The sequence below is a fragment of the Gasterosteus aculeatus genome, chromosome 20 (genome assembly GCF_964276395.1).
Source record: "Gasterosteus aculeatus chromosome 20, fGasAcu3.hap1.1, whole genome shotgun sequence".
NCBI lineage: Eukaryota > Metazoa > Chordata > Actinopteri > Perciformes > Gasterosteidae > Gasterosteus > Gasterosteus aculeatus.
Genome location: NC_135707.1, coordinates 16,870,780 through 16,888,110, shown reverse-complemented (window position 1 = coordinate 16,888,110; position 17,331 = coordinate 16,870,780). Strand labels below are relative to the sequence as shown.

The following is a 17,331-nucleotide window of genomic DNA, read 5'->3' as shown; positions in this document are numbered from 1 at the left end:
TAGCTGCTGCATCACTGGGAAACATCATCTCTGCGAGGACTTACAGCCTGGTGATTGGTCTCTTTGGGAACATCATGCTAGCATGACTTGTTCTCTGCCACAGGCTTGATTTGTATTATATAATACTTCCACACGCACACACGAGCCATCACAGTCCAGAGGAGTGTCCCACCCTTGTGTGTGGACCCATCTTCCAGCATAACCAACATCAGATATTAATCACTCCTAAGGAATGCATTTTTTTGAAAGAACCATTTTAATAAGGGATGTGGCAAATTACAATATATTCAACATTAAACAGAAAGCGGATTCAGTGCAGAAATCTCAAACTCTGCATTGGTTTGGTTACGTGCATCTCTGCCGCTGAGTGAACAATTACAGGATGCACGATTTGCCTTTTCAAGCTCAAACACTAAAAACATTCCCATTTTAAACACACCTCTTTGTATCGCTTCACAGCATAGAAGGCTGATGGAAAACCAACCGTGTGACTCAAGGTTACTTAGGCTGCGGCTCGGTAACATTGCGAGTTCTTCCTCAGTCTCATTCCACGCATGGAATCTGAATGTTTTTCCACTTCTTTTCTGACTTGCTCCCGAGTCGTCTGGCTCAGCTGTGTGCTGCCTCCGCGTGGCCCTCGGCCTGGTTTGCGTCGGGGTCGTCTCGCACTTTGACGGCGTGGAGGGCGTAGTTGATGGCAGTGCTGTCGGTCCAGCTCCAGGCTCCTGACGCGGGGTTGTACAGCATCCCTCGGACGGACTGCACTGAGAAACCATCTGGGAGACGGTGACGAGAAGACAGGGAAGAGGAAGCACTCCTGAAGTAAATCAATGGTGGTGGTCACTCGGTAAAACGGGAGGGACTTACTGGACTCCAGGAGGCGCTCCAGTTCTACCGGGCTGATGAACTTCTCCCAGTCGTGCGTCCCGCTGGGAACGATGCGCAGCAGCTGCTCGGCTACGACGATACCCAGCGCGTAGGACAGGTTGGTTTTATTGATGGTCGTGATGAAGAGAGAACCACCCGGCTGCACAGGAAAAACTTTTCAGTTCACAAAGTGTTGAAGATTCACACTTCTCACTAGTAGCATTGCTTCAGAAATGATATTGCAATGATATCACGTCCCGATCGGTGCCGTGCACACAAGTGAGGCGCTAGTGCTGCCTGCGCCATACGGTATTTATAGAATGGATTAGATGGGCAGAGTCCAGTGCGAGAGACCAGAGAGTAGCCGTGCCAAACCTCAAGGTTCAACCCAGGTCAAGATTAACAATGTCAACAGGGGAGGACGGAGGAGACAGAACAGGGAGAGTGGAAGCGGGAGAGTGCAGTCAAAGGAATCCAAACTACACATTCATGCGAAAGCATCCCTCCATAGTTCCCCTGAAGCACAATATAGTTCAAAGTCGTTTGTTTGTTATTTTGACTGATGCCAGAGAATGAGAGAAAGTACAGACCAGGGTTGCAAAACATTGGGAATATTCAATGTTTTGAAACAGGATCACAACAGGAATAAAATGGAAATATAGAAGTGATTTGCTAAGGCTGTATGTACCATGTGTGGATAGACAGCATACCTAATGAATCCATCAATTTGTCAAATACATACAGACCGTGAAAAATGGGCCGTGTGGCAAACTAGCTAGCAAGGAGAGTAGTGGGGAAAGTATTTAGTAGTAGTATTTATGGTGCAAACCTGGGCCTTAACGTGAAAAACTAATTTAAAAAATAAACATTTTACAAGGCTGGATGGCAATAGATTAATTAACATGCTCCATCAGATAATTACATTTACATTACAGGGCATTTAGCTAGAGGGGGGGGGGGATTCCTTTAACTATTCTATATTCTAGTTAGTAATAAATAATCCGTTGATTATACATTTTTCCCACCACAGCAAGTGATCATTTGTGTACTTTGCTTTAAGCTACTGTCTGCCGGTTGGTGTGGGCTGCACATGTGATTGTGCATGCAGGATGATTCATATTAAATTGAACGCTTATCTTTTTCATTTGTATTTTACCTCCGATTTCACCATTAGAAGTTTTTACATTGGAATAGTGAAGATTCAAGAGCTTCATTTCCCTTGGGAATAGTCTGCACGGACCCTTTGCAACCAGAGTCTATTCGTGCCAAAACCAAATGCAGCGGCATTAAGTGAAGATTAGGCCGTCTTTTTCCCCTCTGCAGCCCTGTGGCCCCCTGATCTGGGAGATTACAGTCATCTGGTCTCAGTATTCATGTAGAGCTTTTGCTAAAGCTAGTCAGGGCTGCAGCCCGCACACATAAAAACACATGCTAACCTATTCCCAGTGAAACACGGCAGATGCAAAAACAGAACAAAAATCACCATCTGCACGTTGGCGTGCGCTCAGATGAACACACAGCGGAAACATCCGAGATGAGCCAACAGCTGGAGGAAAAAACACACACACACACACACACACACACACACACACTTTCCCAGGACACACCTTCAGCACGTGGTTGCAGCAGAGGCCGAATGTTTCCAAGTCGGCCAGATGTTCCACCACCTCGGAGGCCACGACGGCGTGGAACTGGGCCGCCCCCTGCTCCTCCCGGCCTCCGCCCTCCCTCTCCGCTGAGAGCTCCTCCAGCGTGCAGGCCCGGTAGCGGACCCGGTCGCGAAGGTCCGGGTCGATGGACGAATGCAGCTTGGCCGTACCAATGCTGTCGCCTACTGGATCGATGCCCAACACGTTGGCCCCCAGGCGACCCAGGGGCTTGTGGGGACAAAGAAAAGTTAAAAACCCAATCGGCTGTCGGCAACAGTTAGTTCTAGACTAGAAAAGGGTCTGTGGCTCCATCACACGGTGTAGAAAACAATACAAGATGATTAACGAGGACAGAAGGAGCACCGGATAGCGCAGTTTATGTGAACCAGAAGAATGATCTGTTTAAGTGTACTTTGTGTTGTACACATATTCTACAGCTCAGCAGCTATTCTTGTGTCAGATTACACATCAGGTGCTATCCCTAATGTGTGCGTCCAAGCACTGCACAGCATTAGTCTCCACACCAGTGTATTCTGTGAGCAATGAGCTGGAAAACACTACACATAGTAGAAATACAACATGGATCACGACAGTCTTATTTATTGTACCTTTGTTGTCGTCACATGAACCGGGATTAAATTCCAACAAAAAAAGGCACAGCATTTGTTACTGAATGGATTGATGCATTAAGTATTGATGTATTAAGTTGAACCTTAGATTCTTCTGGTGATCTCGTATCGTTGCATCAAAATGGAACATCTGCTCATGTGGGGTTGTGCGCTTCACAATGCCACGAGGAAAAGAAATCCCTTCATGAAGTTCCCTTTGTTATTTTATGTAGTTAATCAAATGAATAATTTTGTGTAATGTTTTAAATTTGGCTTTAAATAACAATTTCTGAGATCTAAAAGCTGTGGTAATTTAATGCATGACATTAGTCGGGTGATTTGCATCACACGTGTTTAAATGTGAACCACACCGCCCTCTTCTGGACAAAAGGAAGGTCGCTGCCCCGCGTGGTGAGCCGCCTTTGCCCGGAGGCCGACCTCCATCCTCCCACAGCTCATCCCATCCGATGGGAACAGTTGTAGTGACAAGACCCTCGGAGACACAACAACCGCTGCAACCTCAGCCCCCCCCCCCTTTTTAAATGTGTGCGTTTGTATCTGTGTCTGAACACGACAGCCTGTGTGACAGAACCATATCAGCACAGGACCTGATTTTGTCTTCTCAAATCACACAATACAGCTGGTGTGTCCTCAGTTCAAATGAAGGCAGAGACGGACGTCCCTGTCCAGGCTGCCCAGCTATGGACACTAACAAACGGATAAACAACCGCAAATGACCGACTGTCCGCTCCACCACACCGAGACCAGTCAAATCAAAAGAGAGGGAGACTTTAGCTGACGTTTAAACGTTTGTCGGGCGCTGGTGTTTATGCGAAACGACTGCTTCTATGATGCCAAATGCTGAAAGCACAATGTTGACTGCGATCTGAAAAGAAAGGACCTGATCCATATAAACAGATTTTGCGTGACTGCAGAAGCTCTCGTCACAGAAAGCATTGTGGTTTCACCTTTTAGTGGCGTCAAAAAAGGTAGAAGCTGACGCCATCAGCAATGCAAAGGACGCACAGAAGCAGAGGCATTCGTTTCCCTGCATGCATTTCTTTCCGTCGAGCCGGCACAGTTTGACAAAACACACACGTTTACCTCTGTGAGCAGGCCTCCTCCGCAGCCCACGTCCAGGATCCGGAGCCCGCCGAGGGGCTTCCCGGGAACACGGGTTCTGTGCACATTCAGCAGGTTGTCCCTGAACAGGAGGAGGAGCGGGTTCAGGCTCAGGCTCAGATAAACAGAACAGAACAAAGAATGCGACAGCAGAGATGTCGGCTAACTGCACATGAAGAGGAGGTAAACAAATCTCATGAATTACATCCACGTCTTTGTATACAGTAGGTCCGACGGGAGGTTGGAGCTCACTGCGCTCACACCATCCACTGTCACAAACATCTGCATTCCACCGTGAGCTACAGCCTAACAACCGCAAATATCCCCCGGCTACGAATTCATCCACACTGAGCGCTGCGGTCTCCCCCCGCCCCCCGCAGACGCTGTCTGACGAGCGTCTGCCCGAGGCGTGGGACACGCAAAGAGCAGCACCAGGATGTGGGAGCGCATCATCCTCGTTAAAGCTCGGAGAGCGTTAGCTGCTATGCAGATAATCCCCCTAACTAGCTCCCGACGTGGCCACAGCGACTGAGGCACAGTCTGGAGAGGAGAGCCGTCTCCCCATGGGGGACCTGCGTGAGAGCGATTATTCTACGGATGGAATTACTACACATCAGACTGAAAGAGGCCTTTGAATTTTCCCTTTTCGTTATTATTTTCTCAGCGATATTTTATTTTAAATTGTTTCAAAACAGAATTCCAATGTGCAAAACTCAAGAGGGGAAAACGGTCAAATTCGTTTGCTAAATTCGTACCATCGAATGGGAATGGAGGCGCTTTAATACTAAGTGCAAAACGCTAAAGATGTATTACTAAGCTGAATCAACGTGTGTCTGGATGCATCTTCCTTTGACACAGAGTCACAACACTGCTAAGAAAATAGGAAGATTTGCATTTTCCCCCCTCATGAATGATGTCAGAGAGGCTCGTTCTATTGTCTCTGTTGCGAAAGAGTCATTTGTGCTTCACTGTTACTTACAGTCCAGACGAGTCCAAATATTTAAGCCTTTTTTGACTACTCGATGCGGCACATTCATTAAGTCCACTTTCCCCAAAATGAGGGATTGGCGCCATCAGAATAAGACTGTGTGGGTGCAGAAGGTGCAGCAGCAGTAGCTGTGCTCCCCCCTCGAGGGGCAGACTCCATTGGGAAAACCCGCCGCACTCAGACGTACACTGGCGCTGTCACCACAAACACACATCACCAACACCACCAGGGCCACAGAGGAGGGGGGGGGGGGGGGCACCTCGTGGCGGGATGGGTCATGTGATGATTATCTCGTGGGCCCCCCCCCTTCAGCAGATCGTATCAATCAAAACAGACGCAGCCGGCCCCCCAAAAACAGTCAAACTGCTATTTGCTGAAAACGCGCTGACGTGTGGACGAATCCTGTCGCTTCCGATTCACAGCGCTTCTCCGTCCCCCTCGTGTGTTTGCTCCATTTTCCCCTTCCTCGAACGGCGCATGGCGGATTCCGCTCGGGGGTCACGTCGTGCCACGGTTGCTCGACGCCTCTGCCAATCAATCTCGAGTTGACGGCCACTTCGGCGCGACATCTTGGCATTTCAAAAATACCACTGTTGAGATGCGTATTATGTGCAAACACACACACACACACACCGTATAAAAGGCACCCTCAAGTCATTCAAAGCGTGAAGAGCTGCAAACTCTCCATGGTCGTCCCACCACTTGCCGGCCAGTGACTGGAACCTCCTCAGCTCATCGGGGTCCACCGAGCGAGCACTGTGCACGATAAAGAATACAAAATAAAAGTTATATGGAGCTTTTTTTTATTCCTTAAACATGGCGCTTAGTGCAATGGCTCATAACACGGTGAAACCATTTATTAGATGGATTTAAAAGACGTGGCCATGGTTATTTTATTATGCTACGTGTTGTTTTTAAATGATTGGTCCAGTCAGTTGGGAGAAGATAATATCTATTATATATATGTGGTAGGATTGCATTAATACATTTTACTCATTTGTTTATTTTCTTCTTGGATGTAAAACTTAACTTTTCATATTCAATGGACCTATTATTAGGTATTGTTCTGTTTGCTGGGGAACCAAAAAAAGCACACCTGGTTATTTTGGGATCTGCGGGATTGATTGTGACAGACATTTATAAGGGGAACATAAATTGGCAGGTTCATTGTTAATTAGGAGATTATTAGTAGTAAACTACTGAGTTACTCTTAAGTCAGCTTGAACAGACTTCAGTTCAAGGAGTTTTATTTGACCTTTCTCTCATTCGGCAGCTTAAAAACATATTCACCGCCGCACAATCCCCCCAAATGCAGACACACGACTGCGACAGACGTGGACGCGTTCGACCACCGGTGTGATGCTCGTTGTACCTGGTGTGACATGTCACGGTGGGCTGTGTCCGCTGTTTACACACGGCCCGCTGTTTGCACACGGCCCGCTGTGTGCACACCGCCGTCCAGCTACTCGCGCTCCTCTGACGGCCGACAAAGCCTCGCACGAGACGTTCGCACCTGTTGGCGTACATGCTGTTAGCTGCTAGCTGCTAGTGTCAAGCGCCTCCGACAGCTCGACCTACGGTGCGCACGTATTTTCTGTTCGGGTGGAAACAACCTACACTTTAGTTCCTAGTGGCAGGCGAGAGAAGCCCTTCACGAGTCTTTGAACACTGCAGGAAATATTGTTCGTTTACTTGTGTGATATATTCCTGAATATTCGACCATCGCAAGCATTGATGCTTAACCACCTTTCATAATATTGTTTTTAAAGTATTTATGCTGTATCAGAATCAGAAGCCGTTTATTATGTTACACATCTAGGAATGTGATCTGGTGCCACATTATGTATATAAAATGAAATAAGATCTAAAATATATAATCAGATAACATATACGTTCAAACGAATTAGATGGGCTGTGCAAATGTCATGGAGAGTCTGGTCAGTGGGGACTCGGACTTGGTTAATGACACCAGCTGATGATGGGAGGAAGGCGTTTCTGCCTCCTGCCAGAGAGGAAGGACTCAACAAGTCTGTCCGGGGCGAGAGAGGTCGGCCACAAGCTTTCTATCCCCCCTCAAGGGTCCTGGAGGGACGGCAGACTACGGATAACATGTATGGTGTGTATTTGACATATTTCAGATTTGTTAAATGTTGGCATGTTTTTAGAAAATACGCCAAATCTTCATATGATGAAGTACATTTATGTTTCAATGTTTCAAAGCATTTTATTTTTAACCATGTAAATTTGAACAATTCTTTAGGGATTTTGTGTTGGCTATGAATCCTCGAGGTTTAAAAAAATACTGTTTCGTGTTGCATTCACAAAAAGACACGAGACAAGACAATGAACAAACAATTTTATTGGACATATTACATTAATTTTGGAGGGGAAAAAAAAGTTAATTCTGTTATGGTTGAAAATGATACTTAAGTTTTCTTATCGTCCACAGGGGCTTATTAATCTTTGCATTAAGTTACAAGTGAAAATTCCTACCATTCACTACCAAAAGTCTTCTTCAGTCACACTTTAAAAATAACAATATATTTACAAAGATGAAGGATTTATGAGTGAGGGAGGGGTTCACCTACACAACTGCCTCTATAATGAGACAAGCCTGTTCAACTCATGGAATTTAAAATGGCAAAGTGCACAGATCAGGAGGTTAACTGTGCTCCTCAGCGTCTGCTACGACGGGAGGGGGACGTTGACCTGAAAGAGAGGCGTTGACCCAACGTTAATACTGCACCAAGCACGCTCACCCACTCACACTGCAAGATACAAACATGCACAAATACCCCCCGCCCTCACCTCCCGCCTCCCCCCAGACATAGTGGCAAGAAGCTTCACGTAATAACCCCAAAACACTCGAGTCTAAGGCTTCTTTCTGAGCAGCAAGACACATTTTAACAAGGTGCTACTAAACATAGAGACCACGGTGGGGCTGTGGAAGGGATTTTGCATTTGATAAGACCTTCATTGCGTCAGACCTGAGGTACACAGTTAAGCAGAAGTGACTGCAGTTGACAGTACATTTTCAGTGATGAGTTTGCGTTTTCTAAAGTTATTGCAAATACGCATATTAAGAAGGACTCCAGGATAATCACAACGAGACAGACAATGAAGACATACAGTAGGAAAAAAAGGGAAAAAAACGAATACTACCTTGATCGCGACTTAGACTTGTGTTTGCGGCTTGCCTTCTTACCAGACTTGTGATATTTTTCCGTCGACCTTGAGCGACTACGTTTGGATTTTTTGGATTTCTTTTCCTTGCTAACCTCTGGGGTGGGGGACCTACTTGAGTCAGAGTCGGAGCGCTTCTTGCTAGCTTTAGCGGAGCCCTTCCTGCTGGCTTTGTTTTCCTGCCGAGAGTGCTTGTCAGAGTCCGTGCACGAGTCACTCTCTTTCCTTTTCTTTGATTTGCCGTTCTCCTCGGTAACTACAGAGCTTCCTTTATCTTTCTCCTTCTCTCTGGCCTTTGGCTTTTCTTTCTTCTTATCCGACTCTTTCTCCCTATCCTTCTCCCTCTTTTTCTTGTCTTTCTCGTGGCTACGACTCCTCTCCCTCCCCCTCTCTCGGTCCCTGCTGGAGGCCTTCTGCTTGTGTTTGCTGCCACGACTGCGACTGCCGTCTCGGCCGTCCCGGCTCCTCTTCCTCTCCTTTTCTTTCTCCTTTTCTCTCTCTCTGCTGCGACTGCGGCTGTCTCTGGCCCTGGCTCTGTCTCGGTCTCGCTCCCTGGATCTGGACCTACTCCTCCTGCTGCGGCGCTCCCTGGACTCGCTGCGGTCTTTCTTGTGGCGGCCTGATCTCTCAGCGCTGCTCCTCCTCCTGTCCCTAAGCTTCTCGCTGCGCTCGGAGCGGTGCCTGTGGGAGCTGTGGCTGCGGCTGCGCCTACGAGCCTTGTGGGAGGAGGAGCGGCTGCGCCTCCTCTTCCTGCGCGGGGAGGAGGATTGCGATGAGCTGCGGGAAGACGCCGAAGACGACGAGGACGAAGAGGACGAAGAACGGCGGCTGCTGTGGCTAGAAGTGGAGCGCGAGCTGCTGCTGTGGCCGTTTGTAGGGGAGCCGCTCGCGCCTCGCCCCGATCGCTCCTTCCCTCGGCCCGAGTGCTTGCTCTCGCTACCTTCCTTCTCGCCGCGGGACCTACGCCTCTCTACCAAGGGCTCCGCCTCCCTCTCCTTTGCCTCCTGTTTGTGTGGATTCTCTGGCTGGCCCTCATCATAATCCCCCCTTTCCCTGCTCAATCTCTCCTTCGCCATCTCTTCTGCAGAAAGAAGACACAGAATACACATGGAGGCATCAGGGACCAGCAACACAACCCTCACGTCACGGAGGTCACCTTCAGCAATGAGATCACACGTCAACCAATGGAGGTCAAATGTCGTACCACGTGCAAGCAGAGCCTCCTGCGCTTGTTTTTCTTGCAGCTGCTGCATCTCCCGCTCCTTGCGACGGAAGGCGTCCTGCTTCTCTCGGATGCGGTGGCGCAGCTCTTCGTCGTCGGTGTCAGAGGACTCGGACCCTCGCGCGCTGTGCTCGTCGTCCTCGTCGCCGTCGCTCTCATCCGAACCGTAGTCACCAAGCCCACCTGCCACAACAGAACCCCCGGGTTGTTGAGTGTTGGTCAGAGCAAAGATTTTCTTTCACAATCAGGCTTCACCTTTGAAAACCCTTCATCCACGGCCCCAAAGCGCCAGTGAACGGCACTTACGTCACTTTATATTTCACACTGACAGCCCGTTCAAAACTAAAGCATGCTTCTATTATCAAAGTGCAAGATCAAACCCGAACATATCCCCGAGATTCCACTTCTGTTTCATAAATTCATCTTAAAATAAGAGGTTTTTGGTGTAATGGCTTGTGCCAACAGCGTTTCCCATGTTTCTACCAAGGCCCCACCATTAAGTACAAATGGTCATATTTCTGCCCCCCCTCCCCTCCCAGTGACAGAAAAGGGGTACTCACTGAGACCAGTCAGAGAAGCCAGTGCACTTGACTGTGCCAGCTGTTTTGCAGGAGCTTTGATTCACATCAACAACAGGAACAACATGTTAAAACACATATTGCCATTCTCTCAAAGGCAAGAGTCGCTAGAGAAGGGCGTCACAGAAAAAGCGCTTATTCACAAGAGCTGCCGTTGGTAACAAGAGAAAAGAAAAAACAAAAAAAAATTGGGAGAAAAGAGAGAGGGTTAAAACACACAATCCAAGTCAAACAGTCGCACAGTAGGGACAGAACCAATCTGTACTAATGCAGTCACTTCGACGGAGGACGTCCATCATGTCAAAAAGATAGCTGCTGGTCAGATTCAAGGCTCAATACCGTGTACCAGAACACCGGGTTTTCAAATAGGGTTTGTGTAAAGCATTGCTCTGCTCCCTCTCCTTCTGATGCATTAGCAGAGAATGGTTGAATGTGCTTATCAGACATACTTCCATGTCGGTTGCTCAACCAGCCCAGTTTACGGGGCATGATTGAGTTTTCATTCAAATAGATTATTATGCACATAGTGTATTCTCTTCACATTTAAATACGTCGTGGTGGAAAAGTCAAGAGCAGACCTCGAGTGGCTTTGCGGTGAGTCTCTTTGGCCACATGCTGGATCTCTTCATTGGTGACCTCAAGCAGGATCTCTGTGAGAAGTGTTTTTGTGATGATCATCTATTGACGAGGGAAAACAACAATCAGATTTATCCTCTTTAAGAATAGTCAGATCTAGGGCTGCAACAACGAATCAAAAAAATTGATTAGAATCGATTATTAAAAGCGTTGCCAACGAATTTCATTATCGATTCGTTGTGTTGCGCGATTATTACGTCACTCAATGAGTTGCGGAGATGCGCGCGGAGCAAAAATAAAAATAAAGGCGGCGAGCCGACGTAGAGGAAAGAGCAGCCGGCAGTTGTTGGGAGTCACATGACGCAGGGAGAGACGTCTGTTCGACTAGTCGTCTAAGGTGTGCGAGCGTGGGGGGTCCCGGTCCACATTGTCCCGTTTTGACGCGAGGGACGTAACAAGCCTCCTGTTTACTCGTCATCCAGCTGATCAAGCTAGCGTTAGCTCGTTAATAAGAGCAGTAAAGCAGTTAGCAAGACTAAGACACGTTTTTATTTACTCGCCTCTTTTGGACCATTCATTTTTCAATGGGTTGTCTGATATTTACAAATATACACACACACACAAATATATTTGTGTGTGTTGTACTTTTTAATGCTGTCATATATGGTAGTCCAGTGCGCTTGCGCATTTACTGTGGGTTATACGGTAGTTGATGTTATGCCTGTAAAGGGAGACACATGGTGATCCATTAAAATCAATTAAAGAAGCCTCTAATGCATTTATTTACAAATGCCATTTTAAATTCATCTCATAGCACTTGGTTATTTTTTAGCTTTATGCATTTACTTAACTTGCACTACAATGATGGTAATAATTTAATGAATATACTTCAAGTGAACATGAGGGTGTGTTTGTGAGTGTAGTATAGAGAACTAGTTCTGACGAATTTGAGGTTCTGTTTTAGAATAAAAGGGTTGGAAATTAAAGCTTTTTAATGCCGTTTTTTTTTTTAATCCGATTTATCGAAGAAATAATCGACCGATTAATCGATTATCAAAATAATCGTTAGTTGCAGCCTTAGTTTCAGATCTACTACACCCGTATGGCTGCAGAAAAGATTGTCTTAATGTTCAAACTGACCAGCTGGAACTCCTTTTCCTCCTCCGTCATTTCAGGCTCGCTGTCCTCTGCAGGAGGCGATGGGCTCCGACCAGAAAAGACTTTCTTGACAGAGACCTTGTCTTCATCGTCATTGTCATCATTCCCCTCGTCGTCACTGTCCTGTTGCATACAGAAGTAGTAACTCATTATCTAATTGACCAGCATGTGCCAGAGGAAAACATTTTATCCATCCCGAATGTCCTCACGCCATCAATGCAACAAAGGAAGCGGAAGCGTTGTTCTTTTAGTAAACCATTTTACAATCCAGGCCAAAAAAAAAAAAAGGTGCAACTTGCAAATTTGCTCTTGCGCGGCACCCGCGGCCCGTCGCCTTCCTCTTCTGCCTCTTGCTTTTTGCCATCGTCTTTTGCCATTTTTGAACGCTCTTTTTCCATTCGCTCCCGCTCCAGCTTCTTCTGCTTCTCTCTGTCCATCTTTTCGAGGCCCTCTCGGATCCACGCGGGCAGCGTGCGCCTTTTTACCGCATCCAGGGTGGAAATTGGGGCTGTCGAAATAGACGTGTTAATGTTTGTGATTAATGTCGCCAAGATGAAGGCAATCAAATATTTTAACAAAGTTGACCTCGGAAACAAAACCACTGCAGTCAGTTAGATCGGAGAGGCCTTTTGCTTTGGTAGTATGCCATGCCAAGCTAGCAGGTGGGCTAAGCTAGCTGCTAGGCTACGCTAACTGCTGGGTTACTTCCATCTAAATGTCTACCCTGCACGGCACACAGTCTGCAGAGGACCACCACTGTGTCCCTAAAAGACAGTGGTTTGGAAAACATTGTGGGGTTAAATGAGTAAATCTTAATTGATTGAAGTTTGAATTTCCAAATCTGTGATTAATTGTTTTTAAATCTATTGAAAGTCTTAGTTGAGATACAAAAGGAGTTTTCCACACACGCAAGTAACAGATGTCATGCAGACAGTTTTCTGAGCTGAACTGTGATCGGTGTCAATCCGCCAACGAGGAACCGAGGATCTGAACACTGTATGTTACATCTTGAATTATTTATTTGGAGAACAGAATGTCAGTAAAAAGTCGACTAGAGGCCATCAGAGCGTCCAAAGCTCAAGGGGACGTCACAAAATTGCTTGTTTTGTCCTGCAGGCAGATAAAATAAATAACGGAACAAATATCTGTTGGAAATATGCAAAAGAAATAACTCAATATATTAATTGCTTATTAAATAGCCGAATTGGGTGCAGTGGGTTAAATTCTACATGTGATGCAGAAAAGCGATCGTTCCTTCTGCTCCACTCAGATGAACCACGTACTTCACTTAGCGTTTGGCGTTGCCAAACAACGTTTCCTAAAATCAAAGCTGCTGTTGAGGTTTACGATGCATGAAAGTGAGCCCCTAAAAACAAAGGCCTAAGATGATTAATTGAGGGGGAAAGCCTCACCTAGCAGTGCTGGGGCCTCCTGTTTGACAGGGAGCTGTATCGGGGATCGGGGCCGGTCTCTGAAGCCGGACGGTCTGGGATCCCGTCTGTTCTGGGGGGGGCCTTGCCAGTATGGGGAGTGGAAGTTTGCGGGTGTGGGGGCAAAGGAGGAGGCGGCTCCGTGCTGTGGAGAGACAGAACAAATGGATAATTAAAGACGGTTCAAAGTGCACACGGCCTTCTGTTAACTGCCACTAAGCACTGTCGCTCGCCGCCGTCTTTCCCCAGATTTAGTTAGCTGACACCCGTCCATCACTCCTGACTGGGCTAGAATGTCTGTTAGGCTTAAAAGAAGATTTAGAAAAATAAAATGGAAATGAAAAGAAAAATCTGCTAAATACAACAAACCATGCTGGATCCTCAACACTTTCCTCTGCGGTGCATCAAGAGAGCAATGACTGATACACCTAGATGGGGGGGGGGGGATTGCTCCCTCTCGAGTTACTTGGTTGTCACACTAAAACCCAAACGCTTCAACAGTTTCTACTGTAGCATCGGCATACCTGATAATCAAACTGGTTCATGGCCATGGGGGCCATGGCGTAGCTGTCGGGCTGTGCCCCATACCCATGGCTGTTCTGGGGGAAAACCCCACGGTGGGCTTCAGAGTTGAACTCCACGCTGTCCTGGCTGTTGCTGTCCTCGCTGGGGTTCACCACGTCCATGGGCCCCGAGCCCGGAGGGATCCAGGCCTGGTCGTGGGCTGGAGGAGGGGGCGGAGGCGGGGGAGGCGGAGGAGGGGGGGCCTGGCCGTGCATTCCCCATTCTGTTTAGCACGACACGATTAATAAAAGAGGAGCCAAAGCAATACAAACAGCTGTTTAAACGGCAAATATAGTTTCTTTACTTCGAAAAAGGTACGTCCACACACATGAGATCACAACTAGTGTCAGAAACGCACTAATCCTCATCAATAAGCCGCTAATGCACTGACCTTTTCCTGTACAATTTTCCTAACCAAATAATTCATTTTGTGAAACTTAAGCGGTTAGAAAAACGTACCTGGCTGCCACATTCTGCCAAAGGCCGGGTCGCCCCGCAGGGCGCCATGGTTCCCCGGTCCAACTGACTCAAGGCCCGGGATGTCCTGGCCGTTGGGCTGAACGTTGGGCTGCTCCGGCCCGGTCGACTCCTTTTGGGCGATCCACGCTTGTGCCAAGGCAGCCCAGTCCACCTGACCTGCACACAACGACGGAGAGCAGAAAACAGGTCCAGTGAAAGCCAACTGATCGTGATGAGCAGAGAAGCCCTGCAGGGGGGCACGCATTCGGTGTCACAGCGCGTGCACATCGTTCACACACCCGGATCTTGCTGGTGCTGGAAGGACTGCATCCACTGCTGCTGGCTCAGAGGCCACTGCGGCCAGGGCTGTCCTCCCTGGTCCCACATCGCTCTCCTCTGGATCGGCAACTGAAACAGCAAGGCCAGCTGGATTTAGGAGTCAAATACGCACCGCCGGCGTCTCACTTCACGCGGCGATAGTTAAATGCACTCAAACGCATCTCTGTCGCGCGGTGGCCAGACACGAGCTTTGAACGCACGCAGAGAGCTCTCGTTGCGTCCGGCTGACCGGGTTTAGCGACTTGTTAGCCGGAGACCGTTTCCTCCGCCAGTGGGGGAAACACGAGCGGCGTGTGTATGACACAACGTGCCGTGTCGTTACTGACGCATGATACTGAAACGCACTCAGGGGCCGCTGGGATCTCAAACCTCGCAAGCGGACTACGGTCGTGCAAATATGAGCTAATGAAGCTAGCCCAAGCTAATGTGAGCTAGGCTATAAATACAGCTATAAAAGATAGTTGCACCCTTTAAGTTGTCTTACCGGATGGGGGGGAAATGCACTAACATTGAAATTACATTCTGTATTGCTGGAAAAGCGTGAGAGAAACTAGTGCTATGTGCGCTGTGTTTTGAGTAACATAGTCCCCACCTTTTCCAGACGGGATCTCTCGAGCTCTGCGCGGCTGAATCAAAATGGCGGCTCGGCGGACTACCCGGAGGAAGTGTTGAGTCGAGGTGCTGCTGCTGCCTTCAGAGGCAGTCGGAACTGTTACTTATTTGCCACTTCTTTTTCTCCCGGCCCTAAATTGCCTTGTTCTTTTTAGTATGTTTTGCCCCAGAAATCCAGATATAACCCTGATAAAACGCATGATTGATTTTGACCATATTGTGGGGTGAATTACTTACGTTAAATATATTTATTTGGTTTATCTACGAGCAGCACCTGAAGGCGGCATGGGGACGCGAGACATTCAGATGCTGATGGTGGAAGATAACGAGCACAAGGATGCTGAACAATTTAGAACGTGTGTAGAAGTCACTTAAAATCTAAAGTCAAAATGCCCTTGTCTACATTATTTATATATATATATATATATATATATATATATATATATATATATTTATCTTCGCAAAATATGCAGGTCTCTAGTTACAGCAATTCAAAGTAGGTCAATGTACCACTAGCAGTTATTTGAACTTAAAATGTGTATTTTACTATTAATACAAATCTCAACAGTGTTGAACCACACTGCACAGTGCTAATCCAAAGTATTGTTATGAGTAGAAGCAATCCTGGTTATGAATATTTTGGTAATGATAACATTTAGTCAAATTGTTGTTTTACTTTAATTGTTATACTAACCCATAGCCTTAGCCTTATTCTACTAACCCATTGCATTAGCATTTCATTCCACTTTATTTTATTACTTGTGCACTGTTGTCTTGTCTGTCTACTGTCGCACACTAACCGCCAAGACAAATTCCTTGTATGTTTGACATATTTTGGCTAATAAATGTTTCCTGATTCCTGATTCCTGATTCCTGAAATTGTCATTTTGCTGTAGTTATTGAGCAGGATTTCAGCCGTAGACTTCATTAGGACACATGCACATCTGTGGACAGCTCTCAAACTGGATTATTCTTAATAATCAACAGCTGACCTTTGACTCTTGTTAACTGAAACATTTTTGTGGAGACTTTGTTGGTTTCCTCAACAAGTTCTCTCTCACACACCTGTGTACAAGTGGGCTCTGCAGATCTGCTGGCTCGTCAACTCTCATAAGGCTCATTCAGTTTCAAGTCTCCAACATGAAAATGTAATCTCTCAGGTTTTGTCGTCTAGATCGCACTGAACAAACAATTGACGATTCAGCAGAAAAAAACGCTGTCCTCCAGGGTGGAGTGCTGAAGACCAGGCTGAGCTGTTGATGGAGGAGAGCAAAAACACACACAGTGCAGCAAGTTAAGGACACAAAAGCAGACACAGTGCGCCGTTCCACATGGGACGGCAAAGGTGACGCTGCCCTCTTTAAGGTGGAGGACTTCGATGAAGCGGACGCAGGCCTCTTCTCAAGGCGAGTTCACCTTCCTGGAAAACAGTAGCTTGGAATCCACTATTCTGTGATTACGTCAAATCTGTGCGCACACCTTGTTTCAGGCGAACACCCACGTGAACGACCAACAGCAGAAGACTGCAGGAGTTTAACCAGCGGACGGGGTGGGTGCTGCACATGCCCGATAACCCCTCCGGCCGAGGACCTCCTCCTCCTCTCCACGAGGCCTCCCTCACCACTGCAGCCTGCAGAGCTTTCAGTCTCGTCACAACCTCCGTGGAGTCTGACGCGGGCGGAGGACACCGTCAGGAAACAGCCGGTGTAGCTGGATGAATCCCTCAACACCACGACGGCCAGGAGTCGTTGTTCATCACACTGCTAAACCGCTACTTCTGCAGGGAGGAGTTGCCGTGTGCTTTTCAGAGGTCATCATCAGTATCATTTTAGTGCTGTTGTAATATTTATCAACGCGAAACGATAAAACGTTTTTTACATCAGGAAAGTGTGTGTGGCATATTGTGCAAATAACATTGAACATACTGCGTCTGCTTTGTCTTAATAAAATTGCACAGAATCCACTGAAGCGATTAA

At 47.2% G+C, this 17,331-nt stretch overlaps 2 protein-coding genes across 3 annotated transcripts; both read right to left on the bottom strand.

Moving 5' to 3' along the window:
• Positions 1-237: 237 nt before the first annotated feature.
• Positions 238-6,876, bottom strand: coq3 (coenzyme Q3 methyltransferase). Its single transcript, XM_040164387.2, has 6 exons — positions 6,607-6,876; positions 5,868-5,990; positions 4,229-4,328; positions 2,475-2,744; positions 868-1,027; positions 238-776 (listed from the first exon to the last, which is right to left on the bottom strand). The coding sequence occupies exons 1-6, from the start codon at positions 6,759-6,761 to the stop codon at positions 610-612; spliced, it is 975 nt and encodes a 324-aa protein (XP_040020321.1). The 5' UTR covers positions 6,762-6,876; the 3' UTR covers positions 238-609.
• Positions 6,877-7,575: 699 nt separating this feature from the next.
• pnisr (PNN-interacting serine/arginine-rich protein) lies at positions 7,576-15,479 on the bottom strand. Of its 2 annotated transcripts, none has more exons than XM_040164382.2 (12): positions 15,336-15,479; positions 14,704-14,812; positions 14,405-14,581; positions 13,906-14,168; positions 13,364-13,526; positions 12,251-12,459; positions 11,934-12,074; positions 10,796-10,895; positions 10,200-10,253; positions 9,622-9,822; positions 8,397-9,498; positions 7,576-7,943 (listed from the first exon to the last, which is right to left on the bottom strand). In XM_040164382.2, the coding sequence occupies exons 2-12, from the start codon at positions 14,789-14,791 to the stop codon at positions 7,910-7,912; spliced, it is 2,532 nt and encodes an 843-aa protein (XP_040020316.2). In that variant the 5' UTR covers positions 14,792-14,812; positions 15,336-15,479; the 3' UTR covers positions 7,576-7,909. The 2 variants fall into 2 exon arrangements, with proteins under 2 accessions (XP_040020316.2, XP_040020317.2); XM_040164383.2 differs by having other exon boundaries at positions 14,704-14,830; positions 15,336-15,412.
• Between the last annotated feature and the right edge of the window lie 1,852 nt (positions 15,480-17,331).